At 27.9% G+C, this 13,993-nt stretch overlaps 1 protein-coding gene across 4 annotated transcripts in view; it reads right to left on the reverse strand.

The window, feature by feature from the left end:
• Nucleotides 1-13,993, reverse strand: part of LOC145184035 (uncharacterized) — a 39,825-nt gene that overhangs the window by 10,550 nt on the left and 15,282 nt on the right. For all 4 annotated transcript variants that reach the window (XM_090094449.1, XM_090094450.1, XM_090094451.1 and 1 more), the window contains exons 12-26: nt 13,595-13,825; nt 13,176-13,338; nt 12,134-12,372; nt 11,568-11,828; nt 9,171-9,313; nt 9,020-9,044; nt 8,556-8,692; nt 8,093-8,191; nt 7,487-7,597; nt 5,945-6,145; nt 3,037-3,343; nt 2,262-2,427; nt 1,640-1,820; nt 1,220-1,450; nt 592-712 (exon numbers count right to left, since the gene is read on the reverse strand). In XM_090094449.1, the coding sequence (XP_089950575.1) occupies nt 592-712; nt 1,220-1,450; nt 1,640-1,820; nt 2,262-2,427; nt 3,037-3,343; nt 5,945-6,145; nt 7,487-7,597; nt 8,093-8,191; nt 8,556-8,692; nt 9,020-9,044; nt 9,171-9,313; nt 11,568-11,828; nt 12,134-12,372; nt 13,176-13,338; nt 13,595-13,825 (2,616 nt within the window). The remainder of the gene's footprint in view (nt 1-591; nt 713-1,219; nt 1,451-1,639; nt 1,821-2,261; nt 2,428-3,036; nt 3,344-5,944; nt 6,146-7,486; nt 7,598-8,092; nt 8,192-8,555; nt 8,693-9,019; nt 9,045-9,170; nt 9,314-11,567; nt 11,829-12,133; nt 12,373-13,175; nt 13,339-13,594; nt 13,826-13,993) is intronic.

Genomic DNA, 13,993 nt, shown 5'->3' on the forward strand with positions numbered 1-13,993 from the left:
ACTCTTGAAAACAAGGTTATTTTGATACTGCCATTAGTCTTTAACTTTGAAAATTTTGCAGGGATGAGTTGTTAGTCTTAGAAGTTTTCGTTGAGAGGGTGACTATAGTATGCTACAGACACATATAACACTACTAAAAATTTTATTAACCTTTGATTTTTATGAGTTTTTAATATTTTAACTGTTCTTCTGGTTCAAATAAGCCTATATTAAAGAGTTTTAATATTTTAAAGTCAGACAGCTTTTTTAAAAAATAGCCTCACCAATAAAATGTTGTGTATATCACTCAACACTAGTGATATAAAGGGGAGTATAATGTGGCTTGAGGATTGTGAATTGGCCTAATAATACCCCTCAGCCAGGTATTTATGTCTGAAATTCAATATTGATGATGGATAAAACAGATTGTTTTGCAAATCTGAAACTAATGTCTTTTAAATTTGCAACTAATAGGAACAGAATTGGCAGCATAATTTTTAACATCCATAAAAATGCTCCATCATCCCTGTGTATCAAAGCAGTATAATTTTCAACTACATTTGTTATAAATTATTGAAAATATTTAGCAATACTTATAAAATAATTCAATACCTGTTATCACTATCATAACATCAGCAGTGGTTGAACATTCCTGTTTAAATCCTGTTTCTACAACAATCTCATAAAGGTATTTATCTTCATGATGATTTTCAGGAAGTACAATCACTTTATTCTAAAAAACAACAAAGTGTTTTCATGGAAAAAATCTCAATATCTTTCAATAAAAATTTAAATATTGAAATCAAACGTCTTTTAGTTCTAGTAAAGGTTTAGTAAATAATAGTAGAAAGTAATAGGTTTAGTAAATAATAATATGAACAATAATGACAAAAAAAAAAATTATGAGAACAAGAAAATAGACTAATATCATTGAATATAGCATTATGAATAAATGTTCATTAAACAAAAAATGGACTGACAGTTGAGCAACAATACCTAAGCTAGAAAAGAAAGGTAATATTAAGATTACTGTAAAAGATACTAAATAAAAAACAATAATAACTTAAGAGCAAATAAATAATTTTTGAAAACTGAGTCAGTAATCTTTATGTAGATTGTAAAACAAGTAAAAAATAAAAATATTACAGAATATTTCAACGATCTTCAACCATCTTGCAATGTCAAATATGCTGCATTGATTTTTTATTATTACATTAGTAAATGTTAACAACAAAATCACCTTTTCAAAATCTCTTATATCTTTCTTTCTTGCCCATACAAGTAATATAAGGTAGACACCAAATAAAGCCATGACAACTGCGAAGACTGTTGGATTGCTTTTTAAATCGAACTTTCTAAGATTACCAAGATCTAATGGTTCAGCAGTTGCAATTGGTCCACCACCTCCAAAATCAGTCAAGTGAGTGCAACCACACACTGTTTGATAGCTATTCGTTTCATTCTCCACAGTCTTAATAAATAAAAAGAAACAAATAATGTAAAAAAAGGAAAAAAATTTGAAACTCAAAAAAAAGTACTTTTGTGAAAACAAAGGAAGCAAAAAAATTTTAAATTCAAAAAATTTTAAATTTCCATTAATGCAAATTTACAAAAAAAAAAAAAAAAGCAAGAAAAAATGAAAAAAAAAAACACAGTTTACATCACATCCATCGGTGTTCCACGTCCCAATATCTTTATCCCAATACAAGCAAGCTCGAGTATAAGCCTGGAAATAATACCTCACAGCAGTACAATTATCATCAGAAGGAGCTGCTGAAAGCGGCAACAATGCTTTGGCTAAAGGATGAGAATCATTGTAGTAGATAACTCCCACACACCATCTAAACAATTTACGAAAAGAAGAATTATTTTCAACTATATTAGTTTTATTTGCAATAAATCATCTTAACTAAAATAAAAGAATAAAAAAAAACTTGTGAGAAAAAGTAAATCACACAGAAGCAGTTGCAAAAAAGAAAATGCAAACTCATTGTATTACTTCTTAGCAACGATATTTAACTATAAAATAAGTTTTCTAGTAAGATCTAATGAATGCTCTTCTGTGGTTTTTTTGGTGAAAACCCTTGTTTAAAGTTTAAAAGATCTTTGTTGTCTTAACAATTCATACAGGTATTTTAACTTGTAGTCAAAAGTTGATAAATGCTGTAAATGACTCAGTAAACAAGATTTTTAAAAATTAAACCTTTATATGTTATGTAATAAAATTTAATATCAAAAATTTAAAAAGTTTTCTATTTTACATTTCTACTTTAGTAACTTACACTCCAACTGCAGTTCTGTTTAATTCAATCTCACTGAAATAACAATTCCACTTTTTCTCTCTTTCCCAATATTCTTGGGATGCTTGAGGTAAACTATCCCAATCTGATGGGGGAAGATTAGGAAGAGTGCAATTCTGTTGATTATCAGTCAGTGATGGAGCTGTCCCTAAAGTATGTTATAGCAAGATATGTTATACAATTAATACAACACTCTTTTTCCTGATCTAAACTGAAGTTTTTTGTAGGATTTTTTGTCATCATCATTTGTTACTCAACAAAAGGTCAAAAAACTCAATTTTGACTTTTTTTTTACTCAATTTTTTTAAGTTAATGCAGCTTTTAAAAACAATTCTTGCATTATTACTACTGATCATAAATCAAATATTTACATTGAATATTTTATGCTGCAAATTTTATTAAATTTTGAGCATAGAAACACTAATATGTATGTTGGTCCATGTAACTGTAGCAAAACCATTTCATATAAATATGACAAGAACTGTTTGTAAAATGTGAACTAAATGGTCAAGTAAAAAAAAAAAAATGGTAAAATGGCTTTAGGAAGAATTTTTATGTTACATCAAACTGTGGCTTTTTATGTTTTGAAGAAAAAAAAACTTGAACTTTATTTTTTACAAACTTTATTTCACACTCACATATTGCAATATTTTAGACATATTTAGTAAATATATTTTTTCTTAAATGTCTAAAATATTGCATTGATTATTTAATTCAATTATTAGTTATTATATCAAAAAAAATTTTTAAAAAAAACCTTTGTTCATAAAAAGGAAGAAAGATCCAGTGAAGTTTTCATCCATTGGTAAAATATTAAGAACGATGATTGAAGAATTGACGGTGGCATCAACACGATGAATATCACGCATCAACTCACAATATGCAGTAAAATTCTTCATTGGAATTTTTTTTTCCGTATTTTCAAGAGTAAGTAAAATTGGTTTTGGGAGGTTTTTAACAGACTTTGGAGAGCCATCAGGATTTGTGAGAGACAATCCCTTCACAGGCCCTTTAACATTACTAGATGCTTTATCAAAACTATATCGATTTGCTCCAATTGAGTTCTAAAAAGATTTTTTTACTCTTATATAAAAACTAACAATTAGTTGAATTAAAAAATTAACTAAATAAAAAGTAATAAGTTATAAATTTCAGGTGAAAAACATTTTTTTAAAACGAGGTTTCTAAAATAAAAAGGATTTATAAAATGAAAATAACTTTCAAAGACATAATATATGTTTAAATGTATGAAATGCATATGTTAGATTATATTATAGAACATTTACTAGGAATACCATAGGCATGTTTAAATTTGGCATTCAACTTTGATCAGGTTTTGTAATTGTACCAAGCAATTTTCCAAAAAAATACTTTTTGCCAAAAGATTTTGATAGTTTCAAAGATATTAAAAATATAAATAAACCTTTAAAACATTTATGCGGAAAGAATGACGGATTAAAAAGCTGTGGAGGTTGTTAAAGCTTTTCATACAGGAATATCAGTTTCTGAGATTGTTCAAGATTTCAAGGTCCCCAGAAAGACTGTTTACAATATAAGGAAAGTTGTGGGATCACAGAAAGGAAGCCTGAAAGTGGCAGCCTATTTCAACTGTTAACTGGACTTTTGTCAACAAGATCAAGAGGAGGATCCAGACAAACCCAGCTTTGACAATCAAAAGCACGGCCCAAGATCTTGAGGGTAAGTGATTTCTGTCAGAAATGCTGTGAAGTTATTTGGTCTAGGAATTAATTCGTGCGGTTTGACAAGGGATTACGAAACTAGCTTATTGTCTCAGCGTTTCGTTTAGCCATGCATGCATGCGAAGATCATTGTTATTGCGCATCATTTTCATTATAAATCATTTGATTTAAGCGTAAACAACACTATTTTTAATTTAACTGATAATGTCGATTTTTGTTCCTGATAAAGTGTTTTTGCCGGGGATTTCTCTTCATTACTTTAACATGAAGAAAAGTGCTACCGAAAGTCATCGTATTTTGGTTAAAGTTTATGGTGACCATGCTCTAGCTGAGCGAACGTGTCAGAAGTGGTTTGCACGGTTTAAAAGTGGTGATTTTTGTTTGGAAGACCAAGAGCGACCAGGACAGCCGAAAAAATTTGAAGATGCAGAATTGGCAGCATTGCTCGATCAGGATTCTTGTCAAACGCAAGAGGACCTTGCAAAATCGTTAGGAGTTGAACAATCAACAGTTTTTAGACGCCTCAAAGCCATGGGTATGATTAAAAAAATGTCTCATTGGGTTCCACATGAATTGAAAGACAGAGACGTGGAAAGAAGAAAGACCATTTGTGAATTGCTGCTTGAAAGACAGAAAAGAAAGGGATTTTTGCATCGAATCGTTACTGGTGATGAGAAATGGATTTATTATGAGAATCCTAAACGAAAAAAGGCCTGGGTAAAGCCAGGTGAACCAGGTCCATCACAACCCAAACGGAATATTCACTGTGCAAAGGTTACGCTGTGTATATGGTGGGATATGAAAGGTGTGGTGTTCCATGAGCTTCTGACACCTGGTGAAACTATTAATGAAGAACATTATCGACGACAATTAATGCATTTGAAGCAAGCTCTGGTCATAAAATGACCAGATTGGGGTAACAGACATGATAAACTCATTTTTCAGCATGATAACGCTCGACCACATGTAGCAAAACCTGTCAAAAACTGTTTGGAAAATGTCAGATGGGAAGTGTTACCCCACCCGCCGTATTCTCCGGACATTGCTCCTTCTGACTACTACTTGTTCGATTGCATGAATAACTAATTGATTGGACAGCGCTTCACTTCTTCAGAAAATATCGAAAAATGGGTCTCTGATTGGATCACTTCTAAGGATGAAGCATTTTTTCGACACTGAATTCGTATTGCCGGAAAGATGGGCAAAAGTAGTGACTAGCGATGGACACTATTTTCATTAATGCATTCATCCATTTAGTTTTTGAAATAAACCTTCAATTTTCAATTAAAAACCGCACGAATTAATTCCTAGACCAAATATACTAAATATATAATAAACCTTCTGGGCTGTAAATCTGTGCCCAAAACTACTTTGAAAGAGTTCTGAAGCCTCATGCCCTTCCTTGGGTTTGAGCCAATTATCCTGAGCTGGGAAATTATGTTTTCTTGCAAAATTAGAGCTCTGTGTCACAAGGCCAATGTTACACAGGAGTGGTTTGCTGATCACCTGAAATTCTGGCTTAAAGTATCTAACCAGCTATCTCTCTTGAACTTAATCCTTTAGACTTCAAGCAACAGAATCCAAACACTGACCAACTCGTCAGCTCAGAATTTTGGGCCTAGCTGGGCTAAAAGACAAGTACATCAAGAAGACCTGCTCAAAGTTCTGATCTGGGATTGAAATAGTGATCACAGCTGAAGGTAATTACATTAATCTAAACTAAACCTTATTGGTTTATTTAAGGGAGTAAAAGATTTTTTTCTTTATCTTTTGTCACCTCAGTATCTTTGGGCTCCAAAGTTTTGTCTCAAAGTGCAAAATTTTGACATGTATATGGCATAAATATTAGATACCTTTAATAGGGTAAAATTCCTAATATCATAGTTTAATCATTATTAGCATTAATATCATTGTCATTATTACAATCTTTCACTTTACAAATGCTAAAATATGAAAACCACTCACAATAGCACCACCACCCTCTCCACCTATATCAGGTAAGTCAAATCCACCAATGACTTTGGGACCAGGTTCAATTTGCTCAATAGATATGGTACTTTGAGGATTACTAGATTTTGCTGCAGGCTCACCAATAATAAGTGTTAGAGCAATAGCAGAGCAGAGTTTACTTTCTAAAGTTAGTGCAAACTCCATGGTACTTTTGCCCTGAAAAAAAGGTTTAAAAAATAGAAAATATAAATACAAGAAAAAAAACAAACACAGTTTGCAAATGCTGCTAAATCTTAAATTTAATTCATGCTATTGTAAATTGTTGCAGTATTTTATTTTATAGACTACTTAAGTGTTTCACGCCTACACTAGTTACTCCATGCAATGGAATGTGCATGTTATGGTTTCCCACAAAACCAAAAAGCCATGATTTCAGTGATGGTTTTTATGAAGCCAATGTTTTACCTTAAAAGTTTCAAAATAATTTCTCTAGAAGTGCACATGTTGATAAAAAAAAAAAAGCTTCTCAATAAGAGAAGCTTCAATAAAATTTTTATTATTTCTTTATTTCAAAGTTTTTTTTATTTGGAAAAGAGTCTGAAATTTTGAAGTTCAACATTCATTTTTTTTGTCTAAACTTAATTTTTATTTTTTAAAATTTACTCCTATTCAAGAATTAATTTTTGTTTTAATAAAACTTATCTTTAAATTCAATTGAAAATGAGTTAAAATATTTCATTCAAACAATATTTAAATATTTAAATATGAATATAAATATCTAAATATGAATTTAAATATTTAAATATGAATTTAAATATTTCGTTCAATTATTTCATTCAAATACTTGACAGGTAAAATATAGCTAATCTGTAAGAGCCATTATTTTTTTTTTTTTTTTTTTAGCATTTAACATAAGCGTCTTTAGGAAGTCTAGAAATAAATGATTTTTTTTATAGCAGAAAAAAAGGTAAAGAATATTACCTTCTTATTAACCAAGCCTCACTTTAATAAGCTTAAATTGAATTACTTGTTTAGTCAGACGTGCAAGAATATCAAGACTAATATTGATAACTACTGATATATAGACTCTAAATATTTAGTTTTTTTTCCCCTGATATTTCTTAATTAAATACAACATCATACCATTCTAAGACTATGACAATTGAAAATGGTTTATGGCACAAAATAGTTCCAGAAAGAATATGTTGTGAAAACTACTATTTGTTATTAGGAACCTCTTTATTTTTAGTGATTCTTAAGGTTTCAGAAGACACTAAATTTAAAGTAAAACATTTAGAGATACAGATACTAATTTTTTGTTTTCATCAGACTTTGAAACAGCTTCAATCATTTTTTTTTTTACATTAGTATTTTACTACATTTTACTATTTTACATTAGTAGTTCATATTATATTTTAACTGTTAAAAGATGTTTAACTTTCTAATAAAATTGGATTAAATTTGGAACCAAATTCTAAAATGAATTTCAAATATTGTCTTATCTTGAATTCCGAATATTGTCTTATCTAGAATGAAAAAAAAAAACAAACTACATACTCCAAGCAAAGAAGTTTTGCTTAAAATATGATTGGATATTTCAGTCAATTCTGTTGCGCTCAGTATAGAAATTGTGTTCACGATATTTTGAAGAGCATTCAATGCTATTGTCTAAAAAAGAAAGAAATAAAAAAATGATTCAAACATAAATATATAAAAAAATTAAATCCATTTTAAAAACTTCAAAAGTAAAATGAAAACTTCTCATGATTAATTAGAATTTGAAATGAAAGTGAACTTGATAAATGATCATCAGCACATCAACCTTGAAAAAGATGTTTCAAAAAATTACATTAGATATGTTTGGTGCAGCTCTGAATCCAACCAGTTAAGTGTGCTCAACTTAGGTGAAAATTATGACTACTAATGACATTTTCAAATCAACTGAAAGATAGATTAAACAGTTTGGGCTCTATATTATAGATAGGTATATAGATTAATAGATAATTGTTATGGACAAAAATAAAAACCACATAATATTCAAATGCCTTCACCAACATTTAATGAATGTCAACTCAATAGAAAATATTCAATCCATGAGTATAAAATGTGTATTAGAACTAAGAAATATTTTTTAAGCAAGTTAAAAACAAAAGTAATACTTACATGATTGCCATCAGTTAGAATATTATGCACTACAAAGTTAGCATCGTCTGGAGTATCAACCCAGATAGAAACCAGCTTTTCCTCAATTGAATTTTTACACTAAAAAAATTTAAAGAATGTTTTCAATCTTTATCAAAGTACAGGAATCAACTGCAGACAAAAAAGAATTACATTTAGATGAATTAAAAATTAATTTTCAAGAATAGAAGTTTTAAAAATATAAATTTACAAATTAAGGTAAATTAGTGTTCCTTGAGCCACAGAAGAAAAACAAAAATATTAAAACTGAATAGAATGATTTTAAGTAGAACATAACAGAAAATGAAAAAAAAAAAAAAAAAAAAAAATAGACCAGTGAATAAAAGTTTCTGTATAAAACAAAAAATATATAAACACATGAAAGTTACTGATGTCCGTTTTGTTTTTTTTCCACATCTTTTTATATTTACATTCGTCTACTTACTTTTTCTGAGAGTGAACTTTTCATTTCCGACAATATGGAGATGTAACTTGCTGTTAAAGACTGCGAACTCAAAACATAATCAGTTGATAAATCATAACACATCTTTATGGATAAATCTTCATCAGATCTCTTTTTTCCTGCAGAGGTTTTATTTTATAAAATGAATTAAAGTGTTTCCATAAAGATTTCGATCTCACGCAATAAAAAGAAAATGGTGATTTTATCACTAGTATGCTTAAAACTCTATTCACTCACTCTAATATACTTAAAACTTTGTGAAAATAATCTTTATTTCAAATGCATAGCATCAAGAAAATTACAGAATAACAAAAATTTAGGAAATTGCAAACTTTAGATTTTTATTTTTTAGATAAATAAAAAAATAACACTATAAAAATTCTATAATAAAATTTAACAAATAAAGAAATACTTATTATTATCTACTATTATAAACATTGACTTACTCTTACTATTACTTCCATCAGAAACCTGAAAGAAAAATCAAAACGTTAATTGTTATTTTACTGTGAGTAAATGAGATAAGATCAATAATGAGGTGAGATGAATAATGATCTGAGTATTGAGGTGGAATAGATAATAATGAGATTAAATTACCTGAACATAAAGTGTTGGAGTATAATCTGATGAGACTCCATAACTATCACGGACTTTTACTCTCAGGAAACAATAATTAGCATCAGTAGAGAATGTGTTATGACCAACAGGAAGTTTAAATTTGCCACTTGTTACATTAGAAACTAAATGGAAACCACACCAACTAAATGGAAACCGCACCATAAAAAGTATTGGCGTTTATAGAAGATATTTGATCAAAATTGTTAAAATTATTAAAATTTGAAAAAAAAAAAAAAATAAAGAATATAAGATTAAAACTTAAATATCTTGTGTTTTGTTATGTAAGATTTGATATTATGATGATTTGATGTTGATCTTTTTGTATTTACTAAATGTTATCAAACTCTTTACTGCATTTCTTTTATGATTTTTGGCAGGTATTATACAGGGAACTTATGATTTAAATTTAAAATCTACTCTATCCAAAGATTTTGTATTTAATAAGATCTTACTTTTCAAAGATTTTTTATTTAATATAAAAGATCTTATCAAGGTTTTTTCAAAGTCTTGTTTATTATAAGATAAAAATCTTCAATCATTGATAAAATCTTTTTACTCAATTTTTAACAATGTTATATTTTTACAAAATGATTGCTGCAATGTTCTGTTAACCAAGATCCTTGAGAACCTTAAGCAAGATAATCTAAAGAAAATTGTTTATTTCAAAATAAAACAAAGGAGAGGTGCAACATGCCAGCAACACCTCATAGGAAACAGGATCTTCAACCTTTGAAGAGCATGATTTGTATGTAGTATGATTGGGATGATGCATCTCTTACAAAAATGCTTAAAAAAAAACATAGGTAAATGCAACCTTTATACACCCCAACTGTGTTGTTTAAATAAGACTATTTAACAAAAGCAATATGATCTTCCAGTCTTCTGATTGGCCAGCTGATTCTGTAGCACAATACTTTTAGACCTTACACAACTCAAGTTGTAACAGTTATATAGAAGCTCAACTGGCAAAGTTCAACTCAGTCTGTCTGAATATTGTTTTAAATTTCTCACCAATTAAACATATGGTATTACATTCAACAGCAATGAGACTTCAGACCTTATAATTTATTTCTAAAATTTCTGTCTTTCTAATAGTTATGATACAATAACTATGGTGTAAACTATTGTGTCATAAGCAAACACCTAAGTTTTAAAGAAATGGTGTTAACAAACTTGTTGAAGATGAGAAAAGGCTGTAAACAATATGAAAAAATTAATTATGAAAAGTTTGTGAATTGTGTTTTTAAAAACTTATTTTACACCAATTAACTAAACAGAACGCATTAACAGAAATCATACAAATTACAAATTTATAAATTTTTTTAAAAAACAAGGTTTTAAAAAGTTTATACAAACAAAGTCTTAAAAGGCACAGAAACTTCTAAAATAGTATTATAGAATTCTGCTAAGATACTTGCTAGAATTTAAAGTAAGAAAATAACAGAAAAATTTACCAGAAAAAAAAGGTATCTGAAACATAAAATTAAAATTACAAAAGAATGAAAAAAAACAAAAAAAGAAACAAATAACCTTTAAACAACAGAAAAAAAAAAAAAAAAATTAAAGCCTTTAAAATTTCTTTTGAAAAAATCTTATAAATTAAGATACCTCTTTATATATATATATATATATATATATATATATATATATATATATATATATATATATATATATATATATATATATATATATATATATATATATATATATATATATATATTTAGCCAAATATTTCATTTATTTGTATACCTAGATACTTGAATCTTTGTATACTTAGATACTCGAGTGTTTGTATAGTTAGATATTCAAATGTTTTTATACTTAGATACCCAAAGGTTAATTTTTGAGCAATTTATTATATTGGCATAAAGTTATGATTAGTAGTCAAAATCAACTGATATTTTCTAATGATTTTTTAGGAATTCTGGAAAAAAAGCTTAATTACAAAACAACTTTAATTGATAGAATCTCAGTAGGAGCTTTTAACTTGAACAACAACAACAAAAAATGTCAACTACTTTTAAGTTCTATTAAAGTGAGCAGACCAAAATTTTTTAAACAAAAAACTTATCAATAAAGATCATATTTAGTATCTATGGACCAGGATAACAAAGCAATTTTGAGTTTCATAACGTATCTGAATTATGAATCAGTCAAAAAACATTTTTTAGAGCTTAAAAGTGCTACCCCAAAAAAAGGTGTGAAGAAATTGAAAACCATGACAAAAACTCTTAAAATGACACTTTTTAAAAATATTTCTAATAAATCTTTGCACTTTTTAAATAACAAAAAAGAATTAAGGAACAATCTTTACAAACATGAAAGATCTTATTAAAAGCACCAAAGATCTTATTAAGAGCACTAGTGTTAGGTTACCTGATGTAGATATAGTTAACAGAGCCCATGTGTCATTGCAATTGAATTCAAAACCATAAAAAAGTGGCAATTGCTCATCTTCGACTCCAAAACAAGTAATTATAAAATCTGTCTGTGCTGCCACTCCAGTTGGTGGGCTTACCTTACATGTTGCTTTTGATACATCTGGAGGACTGTTTACATCTTTAATTTCTGCTCCAGCACCTGATGACTTTTCACAGCTATTACATGATGCATTAACTCGAAACTTATATCTGTATGCTGAGAAATAAATGTAAACTACATGATTAGTTTAGTACACTTGTGTACCCAAGAGTTTTACTCAATGTAGCGTATGTAGTGCAATAAAATACAGTGCAGTATATAGTAATATAACTAAATGATTTTTAAATTAGTTGCTGTTTAATAGTACAATTAATGGCAGCATATAAAATTGAAAAAAAAAATTAATATTTGTCTTTTCCTTAAAATTTGTCATTTTACATCATGGAAGTAAAATTTCACAATGTACCTTTGCATATTAAAAGATAACTTTTATAAATTAATATAAATTTAGAAAAACTAACTTGAATTTAAAGAATTAGGGAGAAGAACAAAATTGCGTTTGTCAAAGCCTGTTGTTGATTTGTTAGCAGCACAAAGCTCATCTGTAATATCTTCGTAGGTAGAACTTATGTCACCTTGCAACATACGGAAAACTTGCCAATTATAAGTCATTTGTATACCATTGCCTTTGTTTAAAACTAATGAACTTAAAGACAATTTTGAGTTTGGATTAACTAAATCATCACAGTTCTGCTCACATCTAAAAAGAAGAAAAAAAAATTAATTACAGATTTGATCCAGACCATTATGATATCACTAATGTGGGAGTTTACAGGTATCTTTTGCCTCAAATTTTAACAGGTTACTTTGGCCCAAACACTATAAAGCACCAATCTATTTCAACAAGCTTTGATTGCTTTATTTTATATAATTATAGTATATAAAACTTAAATTTATTAGATCCCAAAATGACCCCATTTTTCTTACAGGCTTCCCTTGCCAGGGTTGAGGGGGTGCAATAGATATGGGACTAATTATAGTTAGTAGCACATTTCACTTTTTCTACTTAAAAATAAACTGATAGTAGTGTGTTAATAAATATATTTAAAATAATTACCATGTTAGTATAAGTAAAATATTTTAAAGCAAGTAAAAAGTTCAACAGTTAAGAAAATATACTTTTAATCAAAAATATAATTTTAAGAGATTTGGGTTCATCATGTACTATGTATTAATAGCTTACATATATTTCTGTAAAACTAGTTAAATTTTTTAATCAAAATTTTTAATCAAAATTTTTAATAGCAATTTAATAAATAATTGTATGATTTTAATAAAAAAAAAAAAAAAAAAAGGAATCTAATAAAAAAAGTTTATCATTTAAATTAAAATAATTGAAATCTGTAAATCTTTCCATGGTTTCCATAGTTACCCAAAAGGTGCAAAAAAAAAAAAATGCAAATTTAAAAAGGTACAAAGAAAACTGTAAATTTAAAAATAAAACAGTACCATTTTGTAACAATCAATTTTAAAGAAAAAAAAAAAGAAAGGAAGAGCTCTCACTTGACTGATACTAGAAAAGAGTCATTTAATTTTAAACATATTGTTATATCTCTTATGGATTGACGCTTGAACTCATCATTTATCTTCATGATTCGTAAGCGAAGATCATAACAAAAATGCCATAAATAATCAGATATAAGGACAAGTTTCAATGACATTAATCCTAAAAAGTCAAAAAATTTTTTTAGATTATCAATCAACAAAATTTTATGCTAAAGTTAAATGAAGGTAATTTTAACACCTTAATTATTTAAGAATAATTTTATTAAATATAATAATATAAAAATAATTTAATAATATAATAATAATTTAATTGAATAACAGTTAAATGCCAATTAAAGTATTTAAATAAATCCATTTAAAGGTAAATGTTATCCCTCAGATCACTGACCATCATAAGTAGAGAGTTTTAAAATTACCTTTATCATTCAATAAAGCTGTTGACTCCACAGAGTTTGAGAAGCATCCTTTTGAAGGGAACATTTCTTCAGTATATTTGGAAAGATCAACAACAGGGTAACTTATTTTCTCTGTAATACTGTTTACATCTACCCCCTTAAAGGCATCGCTGCGACCACAGAACCAGTCTGCCTTTATATTTGCTTTATCATCATCAGGATCATAACTTCGTGTTGCATCAATAATAATTTCTAAATATGGGTGTAAATATGGATATACTCATTTATTAAAAAGTCAGCAATTAAATTTTGCTTATATAAAGACATATTTATAAAAATCTCAAATATTAGCATTTTTATAAAAGTTATATTTTTAAAAAAAATTTACATAAATCTTCTGGTAAATGTTACTTTTTATTA

Source organism: Hydra viridissima, unplaced genomic scaffold (genome assembly GCF_058129835.1).
Source record: "Hydra viridissima isolate aposymbiotic clone 2 unplaced genomic scaffold, HvirCarnegie_v1 scaffold_7, whole genome shotgun sequence".
Classification (NCBI taxonomy): Eukaryota; Metazoa; Cnidaria; class Hydrozoa; order Anthoathecata; family Hydridae; genus Hydra; species Hydra viridissima.